Below are 19964 nucleotides of genomic sequence, written 5' to 3' on the forward strand. Positions count from 1 at the left end.
TGAGTTGCAAGTTTGAAAAAATAATTAGTCGACATTGAACAGCCACAACCATAAACTCACACCATAATAACAATAGAAGCAAAAAAACCGAATAACTTTTCAATAATAATACGCGAACGCGTTTATCGCTTCAAAGTGAAGTCTGGACATTTCTAGTCCAGGATAATAAATGTGTGAATTATAACAAAAAAAGAAAAATCCATTGGGATCTAACACTATTTAAAAGAAAATCCTTAAGTGTAAACAAATTTGAGTAAAATTAAAAAAAGATATATTTGTTTTAAAAAAAATGGCTTATAAAAAATTCTATAGAAAGCAATTCAAAACGATAACAGTGTTGCTAACTTTATATTTGTGTTGTGTGTTAGTGCCAACAGTAAAATCAGAAATACGTTCACGCGGTGCAAATAGTGTTAATACAAATAAAAACAAACATGAAAGCCATTTATTAAACAAATTAACAGACGGTGATGGTGCAACATCATCAACATCCTCTTCGTCCGCTACATCAACCTCATCATCATCATCAGCAACAACTTCCTCTCATGTTAATACGGATTTTGTGGATAAACTTTCATGGAAGTGTGCCAATAATGCCAGTTGTTTGTATTCCTTGGCCAGTGGCATTTTAAGCTCATATCGTCGTGGTGAAACGGTTAAATTTGGATTTTTAGATTTAGTGAAATTACCAACATCGTCGACCCACAAAACAAAATCTAAATTGAATTTAAAGTCAGCTGAAACCGGTCGCAGTATGTCGACATTTGTTGATTTCATCAGTGGCAATGCCATTCGCATACCGGTTGGTCCCATGGTCTTCAGTGTTCAACGAGCAGAAGATGATGACAATTACATTGAAGTGGCACTATTGAAAAAAGCCAGAAGTAGTACAGGTAGAGTAGTGTATGAAGGAAAAGAAAATATGTTTATTTTCTTTTAACTGGTAACACGAGGAATTACAAAATGTTTTCTTTTTTAAGCGGATTAAGTTGGTGTTGTAAATAGTTTCTACATTATGATTGATGTTTTGAAAAGAAAAAAAAAATATTGAACATAAAAAATCGAAATAAGAACTTAACTTTTTCTATAGTTAAAAGGACACACACTTTTATAACATATTGAAGTGCACTTTCTAGTACACTTATGCATTGAATTATAAAACTTAAAATATGTAATAGATGTTCAGAAACTTTAAAAGTAGATAGTTGGCTTTAGTATATGCTAAAAAAAGAATGGCCGACCATATGATACCCTACACTAGTGAGTGTGTTAAACATGTAAATTACTTTTTATACCCTACACCACTTTAGTGGGGAGGGTATATTGGGTTAGTGCCCTATACCCACCTTAAAGTATACCAATCGGCTCAGAACGTCCATCCATCAATGTAAACTTTGTAATCAAACTACAGGAGAAGATAATTCAATGAAATTTGTTCCATGAAATTCTATTGTCACGGGGACGAAGTCTATTGAAAATGGCTAAGATCGGTCCAATATTTCACCTGACCCCCTATACAACTGTACCCCCGAATAGGGGGTAAACTACAGGTCGCATTTTTGGAGATAAGTTAATAAAATTTGGTACACGATCTTCAATAGTACCGTGGCGATGCCTATTGAAAATGGTTAACATCAGTTCATTATTTCATCTAGCCCCTCATACAACTGAACCCCCGAATAGGGCTTGTAAACCTTGTAAGCAAACTACCGGTCGCAATTTTGGAGTTAATTCAATGAAATTTGGCAAATAATCTTTTATAGTACCGTAGACGAATAGGCTTCGGAAAATAGTTAACATCGGTCCATTATTTCACCTAGGCCTCATACAACTAAACCCGCCAAATAGGGCTTTTAAGTTCATAATTATATTAATATACTCTTATCTTGACAAAAAGCTGCAAAACCAAGTTTTTTACTAGCCTTGATGACCCTCATGAACTTAGTAATTATAGGGCCTCAATTGACCCTAGCCCCTATAAAAAGCCGCCATCAAAATTTTACTTAAATATCCACAGCTTTATTAAACAATAAATGGCTAAAGTATATATAATGCAAGGTACAATTCAACTTAAATGCTTTATTATAAAAACTAAATAACATTTTATTTGTATACTGGTGTAGTGTATTTTATGGTCGGCTTCGCCCGACTTTAACCTCTTGTTTTATATTTCAATTGTACGTCGAATACTTAGTGGTTTTCACATAAAAGTTATTTTTTATGTGTGTGTGAAAAACACACACAGGTTCTACTTCAATAAAGTGTGCAAATAGAAGGACAAAACTCAAAATTAAGAACTTACTTATAGTATTATATGTAAATCATTATAAGAGTACTAAAAAGTAATGCATTACTACGGTAAGTAGTAGTCATTGAAAAGTAAGTGAAGAAATCATTTATCGATAAATCGAAGTTATGTTCCAAAATTGTTTAAAGCTCAATTTCAAACTTATGTTTCAACATTTTTGTATTCAAATTTATATAATGACTTAAGATGATTTTATTTAACCAATTTCATATATATTCCAATTTTGAAAAAAAAATTAAGATAATTAGATGAAATTTGTCACGTACTATTTTCCTGAAGAACGAAGCTTATTGAAAATGGTTAAAATCGGTTCATTATTTCACCTAGTTCCAATACAACCGTACCTCCGAACAAGGCTTTTGTTTTCATTGTCGATTACAGTACATGCGGAAACATGCATTAAACATTCTTATTCTCATTTTTGTACATTATTTTTATTAGATTAAATTTCTTTTTTTTTTTAATGACACTAACATTTCTTTTACATTAAGTACATTCGAAAATATGTACTTAAGTTGCAAATTTATTTTCATGTCAAAAACAAATAATTGTCAATTGTACTTGAAATGTCTCTTTAACATTAAACGAAAGTATTTGAATTTTTAATTTGTCACTTTCTATTAATTTAATTACTAGTCAATCATACAGAATTTCTTTTTTTTGTACAAAGTAAAACAAGGAACTAATGTATGTAAATAAGGTCGAAAAAATGTTCACTACTACACACACATATTAAGTATGTATATTTATGTCAATTTATATTTCCGTTTTTTTTTTTTGAATAGAAGGGTTTTCATTCCTATCAATAATAACCATATCATCAATAATGTGCTTTTTTCCAAATAATGTGTGACATGGCTGTGATATTTCTACTTAAAGAAAGAAAACCTAATTAACTGTAGTAACTGCGTAATGTCAACAAGTAAAATGACAAATCTTCTATGTTATTTCAATGTCTATAAAAAGTATTTTCGTAAAAAAGACTATAACAAAATATAAATAAAATATTAACATTATTATTGGAATTTCTATTTTGAAACTAATAATATTCTAAGAATAAGAATAACAACTAAAAATATCAAAGATATTTTAAGCTTTCTGTGTCACAATCCTTATAAATATTTTGTGTCATTTATATATGTTTTTAAATAATGTTTATAGCGAACTATGGCAAACTAGTGAGTGCGATATCTATAAAAAAACATGTTAGAAAGTATAGTCGTTTTTGGCCGACAATATGATAGCCTACACCAGTTATGAATATTAAATTAGGTTTATTTTTCATAATAAATCATTTATCTTGAAAAATACCTTCGATTCGATTTATTTAAGCGACCTATTGACGAAAAACTTATTTTCTAAAAGAAGCTTTATATGGGGAATAAGAGCAAATGTGGACCGATCCCAAAAAAAATGGGCTGCATAGATTTGTATTTATGTGATATTTATATAACATATAATATTTGTCTGTGCTAAATTTAATTGCAATAACAGTTCTAATAAATGAATTGCAGATATTCAAGTCACTTTCTAAAGGGGGCTTTGTGTGGGGGCTAGAGTCAATTGAAGTCCGATCATTTCAAAATTTGGCAAGGTCTTATATAAAACTTAGTTGTGCGAACTTTCATCGAGATACATTTATATTTTACATAATTATGAACTGAAATGCCATTTTCGGGGGTTCAGTTGTATAAGGGTAGGTAAAATAAAGGACCAATTTTAAAAATTTTCAACAGGCTTTGTCAAATGTGTATTCCAATTTTCATCAAATTATCTTGAAAATTGCGACCTGTGTTAAATCGACTCAGAAAGTGATTCTGAGTCGATCGGTATATTTTAAGGTGGGTATTGTACTAATATTTTAATGCGTTACAAACATCAGCACAAACGCATAATACCCTTTCACTATAGTGGTGTAGGGTATAAATATTTTAACTAATACACACGCATCCCATTATGGGTTTGTAAAGACCTTAAAGGAAATTGTATTAGCTTTCTTTTGAGCAAACAAAAAAATCAAGTTAAGAAACAATAAATATATAGCAATCAGAACTCCTTTGGAAAAAATGAAAAGTTACACTCATTTGAATAAAACCCTATATGACCAAATTGTTAAATTTTGTCCCGCACTGTGTCCCGCAGTTCTCAGCCAATAAAGTTATTTTTTTCTATTAAATAGTACTACTTCCAAATTTTAGAAGTAGGATTACTTGACACGAAATTGCCTATATGTACTTCTTAACAAGTTTAAGTTTTTTTCAAACAAAGCTTAATACTTTTCTATACATAATTTCTGAAGGTTGTTTTTAAAAAGGAAAAAATCATCTTGAATTGACATTTATTATTTGAAAGAATTAGTTATAACTCATTCCGTTTTTAAAAATATTTTTTGTATGAAAATAGTTACGAATATTTTTGGATTGGAAAAATAGAGTTCATTAAAATCTAATTTTATTGTAATACCCTAATACACACTATCCCCCGTATTCAAAAAGATGTTAATTACTTTTTTAGGTTCATTACATACATTTTCTTTGCAAAATTTCTACAAAAAATTATCAATAACTTTATTAAGCTTTATTTTTAAAAAACGTATTTTTTAATAAAGAAATAAATTATACTAGCCTCGTACCAAATCGACATCAGAGTGTTTATAAATTTTCAATAACATTCTTTTTTAGTTCATGCACAGAAAGTTCTCAAATCAACAACAAAAGTAAAAAATACACGATGTTATCAAATTAGTAAAAAAAAATAATAATGTGGCATGACAGCGATTCTTTGTCGAAGTCACAATAATACATTGCAAAGGGATACTCGAAATGACAAGAATGCGTTGTTATAATGACAACAATGCGTTATCGAAATTACATCGATGGTTGTCAAATTAATAATTTGATGTTATTTAAATTTTATGCATTTCCGTTGTCTAGATGTTAACAAACGTGGTTACTTCACTTTCAACAACGGATTGTATCAATTTCGGTACTCTTCTACCGGTTTTCATCTCTATGTATAAGTCTGTTTGTTCCGCAATCACGCCTAAGCGGCTGGAGCGTTTTTTACATTTGAAAAATATATAAATGTCTGTGTAGAAGCGTCAAAAGACTATAGTATTTTTGGAAAATCGCACCGAAGGGATTTTTTATTGATTGTCCTAAATATAGATTATTGTTTGTTCATTTTGATTTGAAAATCACAATAAATAATATTGAGTAGTAAATTTTTATGTTTATTAAGACAACTTTTAGATGGAAATAATGGGGTTAATGGGATATTGAATTGTATTGCAGTTATATATATTCATATAAAGGCCCTTTGGCCATGATATTCTAGTTAAAATATAAATATAAATTCTGTTCTGTTGCCTTGTAATTTAAGAATTTTTTTTTTTTGCTTTTACAAAGAACTATTTCCTATTACTCATTTCACTTTAATGCAAGATATTTATTTGCCGTCTTACAAGAATGCCAGTACTCAAATACTTTATTTACCATGGCAATAAAATGTGTTATTTTATAGTTACCAAAAATAGACTAGTTAAATTATTACGTTTGGCTATGTCGAATCTTCTATATCCACTATTAAACTAATAGTTTTCTTTACTATTATAAGTCATAAATTGATTTTATTGGCTCGTGGTCCAATATAATGCTCCTAGCATTATATGGCCGCCTATGAGGAAATGTTGTACATAAAATATTTAATGTAACATAATGAATGTTAAGGTTAATATATGGTCGGCCACCACCGACATAACAATCTCACTTGTTCGGTTTGTATTTTATTTTTGCAGATTGCATTTTATAATACTCAATATGAAATAAATTGCTATAAAACTAACGAAAAATTGCTAAACAAAATTTTTAGACTCACAAACAATATTGAGAGGAAATGAATTGCAGTTTCCAATATTATTTCTACATAAAATAACATTTTAAAATGATATCATAAATATTATTTGTTTTCTATAAAGGAACAACGGTTTCTTTGCTATAAAACGGTTTTTAAAAGGTCCTTCACCAGTTTAATTCTATACAAATTTTGGTTTTCCCCTAGACTTTAATGCCAATATAGGTAGGGAGGGTATCTTTGGTCCTACTGTTGGTAAAATTTGCCTCCACCGAGAAACTTCCCACAACGATATGAGACTGATTGACTTCGACGATGCAAGGAAGATGGTTATCAGCAGTACGAGATTCCAACACATTGATAATCCCTGATCAAACTACTAGGAATCAGATTGATAATACTGTTATCGATAAAACTAAACCAGATGTAGCTAAGCTGTAACCTCATATTCCACTCAGTTAAACCAATTGCTACAATGCACTACTTGTCCCGGTGATATTGACACACATATTGTCCACACTCTGGAGAATGCTCCTACATCTGTACATGGGTACCAAACACCTTCCCATCCTCCTATTAGTAAGAAGAACGTAGCTTACATGACATTACAGTGATAACACAAGCTGCGAGGGAGTGGTACCAGGAGAAAAGAAGGTGGAAAAGCTCTTATTCCGACGCAAAAGTCGGGTCATAGGACATCTAATTAAAAGTTACTACCAAGCTTTTTGCTATTACTAATAATATTTTATTTTTTACAGTAGTTTTCTTACGTCTTTGTCATGAAATGTCAGTTCCATACTTACTTTTGTCACATCATTTAAATTTATGAAATTTTTACAAAAAAAGTTTAATCTCACCTGTGGTGTTGTATAATAAATTCATTTATTTGTCTGTTCCATGGTGTAAGAGTCATGTGTTAGACAAACGTTTTTGAATTGTTTATAACATTTCAACAAGGAAAACACAACGAAATAACAATCATAGCGTTATATGAAATTTAAATAGATAAGATGATAATTTTGAAGAAATGTATGAATGACTATGACGTGTCATAATGCCCCCCGGGGGTATGTTACCTTAGTGCCGCATAATCTGTAAGATTATGACTGTGGGACTAAGCGTTGGAAATGAGTTGGTATTAATTGCATATGGTACGGGATGAATGTGGGCCTCACCCACCCGTCTACCAATAATAATGTGTCGTATGTTTTTCTCTTATGAATGTGTCGAATGAATAAGATGTGTGCTGGGTTGTATGATGATGGATGAAGGGTATCATATACAAGTGATACCTCTGAATTTTCCTTGTCGAAATATGTTCAGAGTATACTCTGTTCATATCATAGACCGTTGTCAAGTCTACCCAGTGAATCAAAAAGTCCATCGTGGGGTAGGGCATCATGCCAGGTACTCAAGTTAAACACTCGACAATCATTTGTCATAATGTCTATGAGCGTTATAACACACTACAAGCGATAAAAAACGTAATGACAAAAGTGTCATATGTACATGGATATTGTGAATAGTTTAGAATTTAAGAAAAAAGAAAGAATCGCTCCTAAATTTTATGTATATTGTGCTTTCAAAAAGTTTCCTGGATAGTCAGCCATTGGATGGACGCAAAAATTTTAAAACTGTGGGCTATTTTCTTTTTGATGGAATGGACTCTTTGAAATCCATGGACTTAATGTCATGTAATAGACATTATGGTACTTTTTGAAATTGTAATAACCTCCTTAGATGGTATAACTCAAATTAGTGTGACATTGTGACATGCCACCCAATGAGGTGGCTAATCATGGTAAGGTGAGGATAAAATGTTTGGTTTAAATTTAAATTGCTGTCATTATCAAAATTATTATTATAATAATTATTATCAAAATTAAAATCTTTTATGTGATAATCAAGGCTTATATCTAATGTTTTAAGGTTGGCTTGTCATGTTGTCCAATGAAGTTTTGACACAAAAAAGTGTAATAGAGTACTTAGACTTTCTAAGGGAAATACATTAGAAAATTTTCTTAGAAATAGACTTTTTTATATTTTCCCTTTTTTTTAATTGTTGTCGTTGATCTCATTTTTAACACAATTTTCTGTTCATGGACTTTATGACACGCCTTCAAATTTTAATGCTTCAAATATATTGTGGTGCAACATAATTTTAGATTCCTTTACATTTGAGGTAACCATACATATGTAGGAATTGTTCTGTTTTCATAAACTCTGAAAAAAACAGCGAATATATTATCGCCACTTTGGTAGAAACAAGGTAATAAGTTCAACAATAAATAATATACAAATGACTTCTTTTTTGGTTTGTTTTAAAACAAAATGACGAAAAAGATATTATTAGGAAATAACAAAAAAATATTATACATTGGGATGGAAAATATAGGAAAATGAGTAAAAGGAAGTAAATAACAAAATATTTATGAACTCAATCAGTTTTTTCAGTTGTTTTTAAATAAATATAAATGGTACAACAAAATTTACCTAATGATAGATAGAATTAAATGGTTTTTGGTACAATATTTTGAGACTATTATGTTTGTTTTTTCTCTCTGAATCGTTCGGTATACTTTAAAGAGGGTGTAAATATTCCATTATAGAGGTGTAACAAAATATAGACGTTTAGTGATTTGGTCACTTGTCACTTGCAGCACATCAAAATATTTGCCTACAAAAATAATTCAAATTATTAAATCCAGTAGTAGCAAGTCCGAGTACATAAACTTAGTTAACGCTAAATTCACTTATTCACAATAAGAGCTACTTTTTTCTTACAACTTTGCAACAAATTTACAAACGCTGTATTCAATATTCAAATGATTCAACCTAAATATGTCTCTGTTGTTCTTTTATCAAAGACCAAAAATATTTTATATAACATAAATTTACAAAATTATTCCTTCAATTTACAAATAGTCAATGTATTACTTTGGTGTAGCTTGATAATCTATTCACAAAACTTGGACTAAAATTTCAAAATCCTGGAATTATAAGAATTTTTTTAGTTTATATTAAACTAATTTGAAGTTTTAATTTTATTAACTGATTATCAACAAGTAAGAGTGCTATATTCGGCTGTGCCGAATCTTATATACCCTTCACCATAGTGTATTTTAAACATATTAGTATACACACACGTGTACATCTTTTTCTAAAAAACAGTGTTGTTGTTGCTTATTTAACAAAGCATGAAAAAGATATGACATTTTTTTATGAAAGAGGTTGTCTCGGTTTTTTGCTCATATCTCCGTTATTTACCGACCGATTTTGATAAATAGCGATCTTCTCGAAAGCATGTCAAACAGAATTATTGAAGATTCGGATCTCGCCGATATCTGGGATCCTCTAAAAACTGATTTCAACAGACATACAGATAGACAGACGGACATGGCTTAATCGATTCCGATACCTATAAGGATCCAGAATATATATACTTTATAGGGTCGGAAAATTATAGTATAGAAATTACAAACGGAATGACAAACTTATACCCTTCTCACGAAGGTGAAGGGTATACAAAAGTGGAATAACTAAAGGCACAGACAGGACCAGTTCTACTATTTTTTCTCATATACAAATTTTGTAAGAATTGATGTAAATTGGCTAGGAAAATTACAAGTTTTTTATAGATCATCAGAACTGCAGGATATATAGAATACGTATGATTGTGTATGAATACGTAAATCTACAAATAAGGATTATTTATACAATATGAACAAATAATGATGATGATTGTGACATTATATCCAGTCGACTGTATAAAATAATGACGTATCATATAAATATATGTAGCATTAAATATACTCATGTATATCACCTTTGCACTAGACATATGTATGTATTTTCTATTTTTTTTTTTTTTTTTTTTTGGGGTTTCCAAATTTTTCTTTACAATAATGTTCTTCACTCGAATGTATGTTGTGTGTGTTTATTAGACCGACTCATTTTGTATGGAAAATAGAAATGGTTTTAAAAATCTTGATATTATGTTGGAAATTTGATTTAAACAGAGATAGCTGGCTTCAAAATGAATTTTCACATAAACAAGTTTTTGTATAAACTAAAATATCTCTAGAAATTCAACAGCAATTCGTTTTATTTGAAATTAGTCACTCCTCGAATTCTTAAGAGTTTTGTCCATCACTGACCTTATTTCGCATAAGAAGCCATCTTCTGGAAATCACCCTGACTGTAATATCGAAACCCTCCTTAACTACTCTAAAAGTATTTTGCTAATACACATAAAAGGAAATAGGGTACCACGTTAGGTTAGTTGGTAGTGTGCAAGTCTGTCAGTCTGGGGATTCTCACCTTAGATTCTGGTCCGTAACACTACAATGAGAGTAACATCGCCTATTATTTAAGAGTACTTCACACGATCACACTTTACATACGTATAGTTTAATGAAAAAGTAAAATTAAATGTTCATTCCTTTAACAAAAAAAAGAATAAAAGTCGTGTCATTTACATTTTTTGTGTTTACACCAGTGTTGCTCAAACACATTCTACCATAGACTTTGATAGTTTTATTTGTGTTAGTAAAGCAGCAGAGAACAGAATTCCATTCAAATTAAAAGTATACTAATAAAATGACCACAAACTGTGAAGTATATGCTAACTGTAAATTATTTATTATGGATTTTGACAGCCAGAGTATATCAAAGTCTATATATAAAAAACTATCAACTATTAACTCATGTTCTCCTACATTAATTCGGCTTTCTCAAAATTTTGTTGTTGTATTTCTGTGTGTATTTTAAAAATGCCGCACACAGACCTAGTTTCGACAAGTGCTGATCAGCAACTGATTTAATTTTCTTTTTCAGGTTGAGAGCAAACCAACTGATATTGCACATTTTAAAAAGAAAAAGAATTAAACCTATAGTGTATGTGTATAAACCATATACCGGCGGATAGAGAGGCAGATAAAAAAATCACCACTACACTCACAATATTGGCATTTTTTCATTGAAATTGCACTGAAAAACATATTTGGGTATTTTTAATTTTGAAGATTAAATTGCATTACTGTAAAATGCGAATATTTATAAACAATGTGTAATCAATGTACTTAAGAATGACAATTTCTTTACATAGAAACAACATTTCTAATTAAAATGTACAAAAAAAGTATGAAACAAGACTAACTTATTTACTTTCATTGTTATGCATTCTAGAAAATTATTTAGAGTGTACGTTGGTTTTGTAAATTATGCTCTTGCTTTTGCAAGTTGTTTTTGTTTTTTCAAGTTGTGTTTGCAATTTCTGTAACAAAGCGACATCAACCTGCTTTGTTGAATGCTGTCAAGCAACTAAATAAAATATTTGTATTTTTTATTCTCTTGTTTAGAGGTTCGTATGCGATCGTGTTGTGTACATGTAATTTGCCGAAAATCTTCGTTGTCAGAACAATACTAGCGCCGACGTCTGGTATAAACTTAGCGTCTGCAGAATTTTCTTACCCCATCACGCGTGCTATGTAATAGCAATATTGACCTTCTCTGGTTTACACGATTGGTATAAGACAATAACAATGAATTTTGTATGTATTTTTGTATGTTTTTACATAAAAATACATCCCTGATTTAATGCAACTTTATTGTTTTTTGAATCATTTCTAATTTGACTGAAACGACTGTCAAATTTTCCATGTCAAATTTTCAATGTGTTATGGTTTCTTTACTTATTGTGTTTAGACGATCCCATCCGTTCTCTAATACACAAAATTTTGAAAGATCATATTACTTGTCTGTTCGTATAAAGCCGGCTTTAATAATATTTTTTCTAAAATGTTTTTACTCATGAATGGTTATCTCTAAAATTCCAATCTTTTGGGTAACATCTCAACAAAATCTCGGCAAAGAACTGTACTTACATAACCACATACTTTTCAATAACTACTGAATTATTTTTAAGTACTCTTATAATGAATTACATATAATTAGATAATTAAGTAGTATATTTTGAGTTTTGTCTTTTTATTTCCACATTTTATTAAATTGCTTACTAATTTTGTTTTTCTTTGCATTTTTTTTTTTGCTTTTTAAAACAAAACTACTTTTAAAAGCTTTATTTGTAATTACTTATTAAAGTAGTTATTTGTAAGCGAGTGTACCTTAAATGTCATCACAGTCATAATGAAGTAAAATTCTAATAAATAATAACGAAAAGTGACTTTTTTAAATGTAAATTTAAATATAAACATACTTATATGTTGATAAAAGCTACTCAAATGTGAGCCAGTCTAATATGTAGATGCTATTATTTGGTTTTATGAAAGGAAAATAAACAAATTTTCTTTTTTTATGTATGAATATTGACATCAGCATTAATAGGCTATCAGTTACACATATCGAAAATTGGGTCATTCGTTATGTCTAACTTATATTTTCACAAAAGAAAAAATAATGGAATAGTTTTTTTTCTTATATTAGTATTGAAAATAATGCATAATTTGTCCTTAAAAAAAAACTAAATTATTTAACACCACTCTACTACCACTGTTTTGTTATGTTTAGGCTCTTGAAATAGTTGATATAAAATCGATATAAAAATTTTCTGCACAGCAAGCTTTTAGTCATACGCAAGTGTTTCTTCTTACTTGAAATTAAATTACAACTTTATTAAACAAATATTTTTGTATATCCGGTCTTCTTTCGGAGTCCTTTGACATTTTTGGATAAAAATGTTCTTGAAAATACTTTAAATAATTTTAATATAAAGTATTTTAAACTTTTTTTTGGACTTTTTCAGTTGAAATTTATAACCCTGAATTTAAACATGCAATTTATTTATTTCTAGATTATCGTCGTCTACGTAAAGTTTATTTGTCACAATAATTTAAATAACAAAATTAATAACATTGTTATTTTTAGAAGATGAAATTTCAAAATACATTTGTGTTTGTAAACATTCACCCAATGCTTAATAAAAAATGTACATAATAAACCTTAAATAAGCGATTAATATCTTTATGAATACGGGGGTTTCTTTACAACAAAGTCTAACATTTTACGTTGAAAAAGACAGTTTTTTGTCATGAACTCGTATATAAGATACGCCACTGATTCCTATATTGTTTTTAGTAGAATTAAAGTGGAATTTTATAGTATTTTCAGAATTTACAAACTTTAATGTCATCTTAGCTAAAAATGGAATAATGGACCCATATTAACCATAGGCTTCATCTACGGTACCACAGAAGGTCATGTGCTACCTGTAGTTTCATTACAAAGTTTACAAGCCCTATATGGGGGCTAGGTGAAATAATGGACCGATCTCAACCCTTTTCAATAGGCTTCATCTCTGAGACAATGAAAGATTATGTACCAAATTTCATTGAACTGTCCTCAAAATTGCAACATGTAGTTTGATTACAAGGTTTACAAGCTCTATTCGAGGGTTAAGTTGAATGGGGGCTAAGTGAAATAATAGACCGATCTTAACCACTTTCAAAAGGCTTCATCCCTGGGACAATATAAGATCATAAACAAAATTTCATTATCTTTATAATTGCGACCTGTATTTTGATTACAAGGTTTACATGGACGGACAGACGGACATAGCTAAATAAATTGAGAAAATTCTGAACCGATTAATATACTTTAAGGCGGGTATAGGAACAATATTACCATGCGTTACAAACATCAGCACAAACCCAATATACCCCACTAAAGGAATGTAGGGTATAATAAGTAAGAGATACGCCGAATCTTATATGTATACCCTCCATCAAACTATATGCCGTAAATGTAATGCTTCCCTATGAACATGAAGGGGGTCTTATATGAGGGGAAGGGTCATTTTTGAACCGATTCTTATAAAATTCAATAGAGAGATTTGTGTTTATAAAAACCTTATTTATGTCAAATTTTAGCGCTATACTCATACTTTCAAGCCAGAAGTGAGCGTTAAAATCATTTTCTGAGGAGAGTACGGTCAATTATGGACCCATCCTTGTAAAATTTGGTAGAGAGAATTTGACTCATATAAGGCTTATTTATGTAGATTTTTTTGCTATATTGACTATTTTCAGCACCAAACAAATCTTAAAAGAAATATTTGTAGAACATTTTATCTATCTAGTTTTTTTCCGTTCGGATTCTATCGTGCTTTCAACAGACAGACAGACAGACAGACAGACAGACATTGCTAGATCGTCTTTAGTTAGAAGGCTTTAACGTGACATATATATTCGAGTATGGTAAACTTCGAAATACTCTTTCATAGGTTCTTAATTTCCCTAGGTTCTAAATGCCTAACATTATTTTTCTATATTTAATATTTAATATAATTGAATATAATTGAAACAAAAAAGGTACCAGGGGTCCTTTTTTATAGGTACTTATTTACTCTAGGATCTACCATGTCTAGAAATCGTGTGAACTTAAAACTTTTATTTTGCAACGTTGTCAGAAAACGCATTACTCACAAGGTTGCAAGACAAAATTTGTAAGTTGACACTGTTGTTAGTAATTTTTCCGCAAATTTTACTGCCAACATTGTAAGATCTAACAACCGTGTATATAAAGCTTTACAACTCAATACATAAGAAACAATGTTTTATGCAAGTTCCCAAAATAGGAAAAATTTTTACCTCTTAAACGTCGGAATATCCAAAAAATACTAAACCAAATAAAAGTACGGCTTTTATCCGTTTATTTTCTAAAGGTACCGAATTTCGAAAAAGTACCAGACAACTATCCACGAACATCAAATATTGATGTTATGACAAAAAATTGAGGTTTGGTATCTTAGAATGAACTAAATTTTAATTTTTGCTGCGAACATCAGCAACTTTTACTTTAGCTACACCCTAATGCAGATGGCATTCAAGATTTGAAACGGCTGTTTATAATAGTCTCACTTATTTATAATTAATATATATTTAATTGTAATTTATTATGACATGTATTTAGGTCATTCTCATTCTACATGATTTTATTATTTGCAAATTAAATTTCTAGTATAAATATGTAATCAGCAATTTGTTTGAAAAGTTGATACCTAAAATTATACCCAAATTGACAATATAAATTAAATTGTTCATCAATTTATATTGTATATTAACTTAATCCTTGACCGTTCATCAAAAGATTTATGATTTCATGTCGTATACTAAGATATGTTTCATATACAAGGATTAAACATCAATCATAATTAAATCTCATATACATAAGCCAACAATAAAAAAAGAAAGAAAACACAAAAGAATTGCGTAGTTTTTATTATTAATGATACTACGTTGTAGTGATATAAAAATTAATACAATCTTTAGCTCGTCTGGGTGGTGGCGGTGGTGATGGTGGCGGCCTCTTAAGTGGAGGAGGGGGAGGCGGTGGTGGGGGTGGTCATGGACATGGTATTATACAACGCATTAAGGAGCACAAGGATAAAGATGATAAGAAACAAATGCAAATGTATATACCCATGTATTTGGCTGCTACTACGTTTGGTTGGACTATGGTGGCAGCCAAAGCGGTTGGATTATTAACACTTAAGGCCCTGGCCATATCAAAGATAGCATTTGTGGTGGCTGCTATGGTTCTTATGAAGAAACTTATGGAAAATGCTTCGGAAAAGTAAGAAAAATATATTTTCAATAACATCTCCTATATTGGATAATTTGAAAAATAACCACAATTTTAGAATGATGTATCAATATCCGGAACAATCACCCTACATGATGCCCTATAGCATGGATTATGGTATGCATTCAATGGCTGGAGCTCCTCCTGATATGGCGGCAGCAGCAGACATGTATGGTGGTGGTATGCCCATGCATGCTTTAGCACCCATGCAGGCACAACAAGGACAACCAGGCTATGAGCATTTAACAGCCGAAAGTACGGTTCATCAAAATATAGCGGATATACAAAATAATACTCAGGTGCTGGCAGCCTTAAATGCAGCTGGTCTGGGTCAAAAAGTTAAACGTGAAGATTCTTGGCTGGCCAGAAGTATGTATTAATATCATAACATATATAATTTTCTTTAAAATTTCAAATTGCACTTTGTCAGAACCCCTTAAGCACTTTGCACCTATAACAGCACGATTTCCTCACAAACATTCACCACCATTTATAGCAAAACAAAAAATCAATTTATACAAGTTAAAATCTTATGATGATTTTATCACAGCGGCAGCAGTAGCAGCTGCTGAGGTAGTGGTGGAGGAAAATGAAAAACGTCTAAAATTTAAAACGGATTTCTTTGGTGAAGACAACGACGATGACGAGAATGAAGAAGAAGATAAAATTTTTAATAGCGAAGAAAGTATTAGAGAAACGTTGCAATTTTTGGGTATGGAAATTCGTAAAAGGAAAAAGTAGTTCACTTTTGTTTTTAATTTAAGTTTAAAGTTGTAGCACATTTATATGCACGTGAAATAAAATAACTGTGATATTTGTTTAAGAATTTTTATGTTTTTTTACTTTTCCTAGAATCTATAAAAAACAATTTTCGATTTTTTTTGGAGAGCCTTTCCTTTCCTTAATATTTTTTAATACTTTAGCCTTGATATTTTATTATTTATGTTAATATTTTTAACTTAAATTAGTTGTGGTCTGTATTACTACAATTTCATCTTCAAATCGTTTAAAAAATAACATAAAAATTACTTCTTAAAAATAAGTTGAAAAGCAGTCAATTTGGAATCAAATAAAAAGGACATCCCTCTTATAAAATGCCTTTTAGTACTTCCATAGAGTAAATTCTACCTTTTTTCGTTTGTGAGTTTTTTTTTAGCAAAACTGCAGTAAAAAATGGTAATGGTTTTTACTTCTTTAACAATTTACTTTTCAATGACTACAACACACCGTCTGCATTACTTAGAAGAGGTTTAGTAATGACTTACATGTTTGTAATTACTTTTGAATCTTGATATGTTGTTAACGATTTATTTTCTGACAAACTCTATTTGTTTTAAAATAAACCCTACTTAACACCTAGCTCTTATGTCCTTACAAAAGGACTTCAAAGTCTTTCAATTTCAAACAAACATTTAACATATTGATATGTGTTGTATGATGCTAATATTGGTATCAAATGTAAGCTGGGAATCTGTACATTCTATCAATATTATTTACTTGACATACTTAGATAAAAAAAATATAAAAAAATCATATTATTTTAAAGCGGAGGTTCTCAGTTTCATTTGTAATTTCTTATACATATAATTTTTGAAATCCATCTTTTGAAATCGTATGTGCTTTAAACTTAAAAGTAATTTTACAGGAGCATAAGAGCTGATTGTGAAAAACTGAGTACACAGAGTTAATACTAATGGTTCACAGTTTCCTGTACACGATAGATTTGTTCATATTACACTGTTGCACTGTGTAATCTATAGCCTAGAACAATTTAGATATAAAGGATTTATTTTCAGCTTTGTACTGATTTTAATGATTTAGTTTAACAAAATTATTTCAACTCGAAAGTAGTGGAAAGGGAATTATGCTTTTGTGCTTATATGCTTAAAATATACTGCTTGACTCAGAATCACTTTCAGAGTCGATTGATGAAACGTTGTTGTGATTTAAAGAAATTTTGGCATGAACGTTTCTTTTGAACCAAATCATATTAAAACGTGTTTAAATTGGTCGATTATTTTACTTAGCTCCATATAACTGAACCCTTGAATTAAAAAGAAAATATACAGAACAGTGAAACCAAATACATCCACACAGTGTGTATGGTACACACACATACATATTTTTTCCGATACACAGTGTTGTTGTTGCTTTTTTATCAAAGCATGAAAAAGTTGTGATTTTTATGAAATTTTTCAGAGGTGGCGATCTTTTTAAAAGCATGCCAAACAGAATTATTGAAAATGTGGATATCGCAGATGTTTGGGAGCTTCCAAAAACTGATTTAAACAAACATACAGACATCCCCCAGGGGCATGTTTCCATGATGAAGTGTCATGGTGCGTTGTAATCCCGTGGTAAAGAGGTGCCTGACTTAGTCCTTGTATGATTTAAAAAGAGGTCTTACCAGAGCACCTGGTACTCCGGGTGGCCAGTTGCCCACAGTACTTGTCCTGGCAGGTCAACTGGTTGAGGTTATTCGGGATCTATGTAGTAGCTGATTTAAACTCGCAGAAGAGCTTGGTTAGCTCGAGCACTTGACAGACGGATAGCTCGACGGACATATCGTAATAGACTATGCTCTCTATAGGGACCCAAAATATTCACATATACTTTATGGGGTCGGTAAAATATATTTGAGAAATTACAAACGTAATGACAAACTTATACTTATATACTCTTTTCACGAAGGTAAATGGTATAAAAACTCACCGTATTGATTGATAATATTCACTTTTTCTTCTGGCTCATTATCAAATGTAAAAAGTTAAAAAAAAAATTATAAACTTTAACTACATTAATTTTGTACAAAACGCTTTTATAAAACATTAATAAACTGTACCAAATACACATAAAGAAGTGAATAACATGTCACTAATTGTATTATAACTTTATTACCGCAAGTTAGCAATTAGTGCTACTTTAAGATAAACAGCATTTTCTGATTTTTAAAACAGCACTTCCATTACTAATTTTCCCTCTGAGAATTTTAAATATAATTAAACATACTTTAAAAAATTTTTATAGCTGGAAATGTAGCGCGAAGGCCAATGGTTTACAACTATTTAAATCCACATGCAGCGTATTATAGACAGTAAAAAAAGGATAATATTTAAAACTTCAACAGTTCAAGGAATTCTTAAAAAACTTTATCAAAACAGGACTTTGCATAACGTAAAATAAATGGAAAATATTTAGAATAATTAGTTACAGTTAAGTTCATCATTAACTTTAATTATTTAAATTAACATTGATAAAATATTAAGTCATTTTTTTAATTACAAAAAAAAAAATAACAAAAACAAAAACATGCAGGTTAATTTTTTTAATATTTTTTTAGCGTTAGAAAACACACACAAATAATAAGTTTTAATTTTGTTTAAAGAACAAGTAGGTTTTTTGTTGTAGAGTTTAATATGTAATTAAAAAAATAGAAAATTAAATAAGTGCATAAAAAGCTGAAAAAGCTTAAAAATAACAAAAAAATGGATTATATTAAAACATAAAAAATAGTTTTAATCAATTAAATTAATTAAAATATTTCATTAACAAATTATTAACTAAAACAAAATTTTATTTTTAAAAATTATTTTTAATTATTCTTTATTATTTATTTTAGAACAATATTTGTTTTAAGTAATAAATAAATAAATAAATAAATTAGTAAAATAAATAAATAAATTATTACAAACTAAATAAATTCATAATTTATATACTTTTTTCTTACAATTTTCTTTTTTTTACATTTGTTTTAATAAATAAATAATATATTAAAAATTGAGCAGTTAGTTTTTGGTAATGAAGTGAAATAATTTGAAAATATAATAGAATGTTTAAAACCCCTAACCTTTGAAAAAAAAATAATGGTTTAGCAGAGAAATGTTAAAAATGAATTCAATTTTATGAGAATAAATTATTATTTAAAAAAAATTGTTTAAAATTTAAAGAGTTTCGTATACTATTGTATTAAGTTAATAAAAAATGTGAGTTGAACTGTTAATTGGTTTAAGAAAGTTTGAAAAAGTATTCTGAATAATTCTCTTACATTTATTTGAAAACAAGTACTTTATATGTTAATATTCTAAAAAAAAAACTGTTAGTATTAGAAGTCTACATGTTAAAGGCGTTTTCTTATGATTTGATCAAATACCAATCGGACAGCTTTTTTTCGAAAGTAATAAAGATTGTAAATCAGGCTCTTTGA

At 29.6% G+C, this 19964-nt stretch overlaps 1 protein-coding gene across 1 annotated transcript; it reads left to right on the top strand.

Moving 5' to 3' along the window:
* Positions 1 to 8: 8 nt before the first annotated feature.
* Positions 9 to 19040, top strand: LOC111684397. Its single transcript, XM_046949332.1, has 4 exons — positions 9 to 893; positions 15448 to 15751; positions 15819 to 16129; positions 18788 to 19040. The coding sequence occupies exons 1-4, from the start codon at positions 290 to 292 to the stop codon at positions 18856 to 18858; spliced, it is 1290 nt and encodes a 429-aa protein (XP_046805288.1). The 5' UTR covers positions 9 to 289; the 3' UTR covers positions 18859 to 19040.
* Positions 19041 to 19964: the final 924 nt, after the last annotated feature.

The sequence above is a fragment of the Lucilia cuprina genome, chromosome 4 (assembly GCF_022045245.1).
Source record: "Lucilia cuprina isolate Lc7/37 chromosome 4, ASM2204524v1, whole genome shotgun sequence".
Taxonomy (NCBI): Eukaryota; Metazoa; Arthropoda; class Insecta; order Diptera; family Calliphoridae; genus Lucilia; species Lucilia cuprina.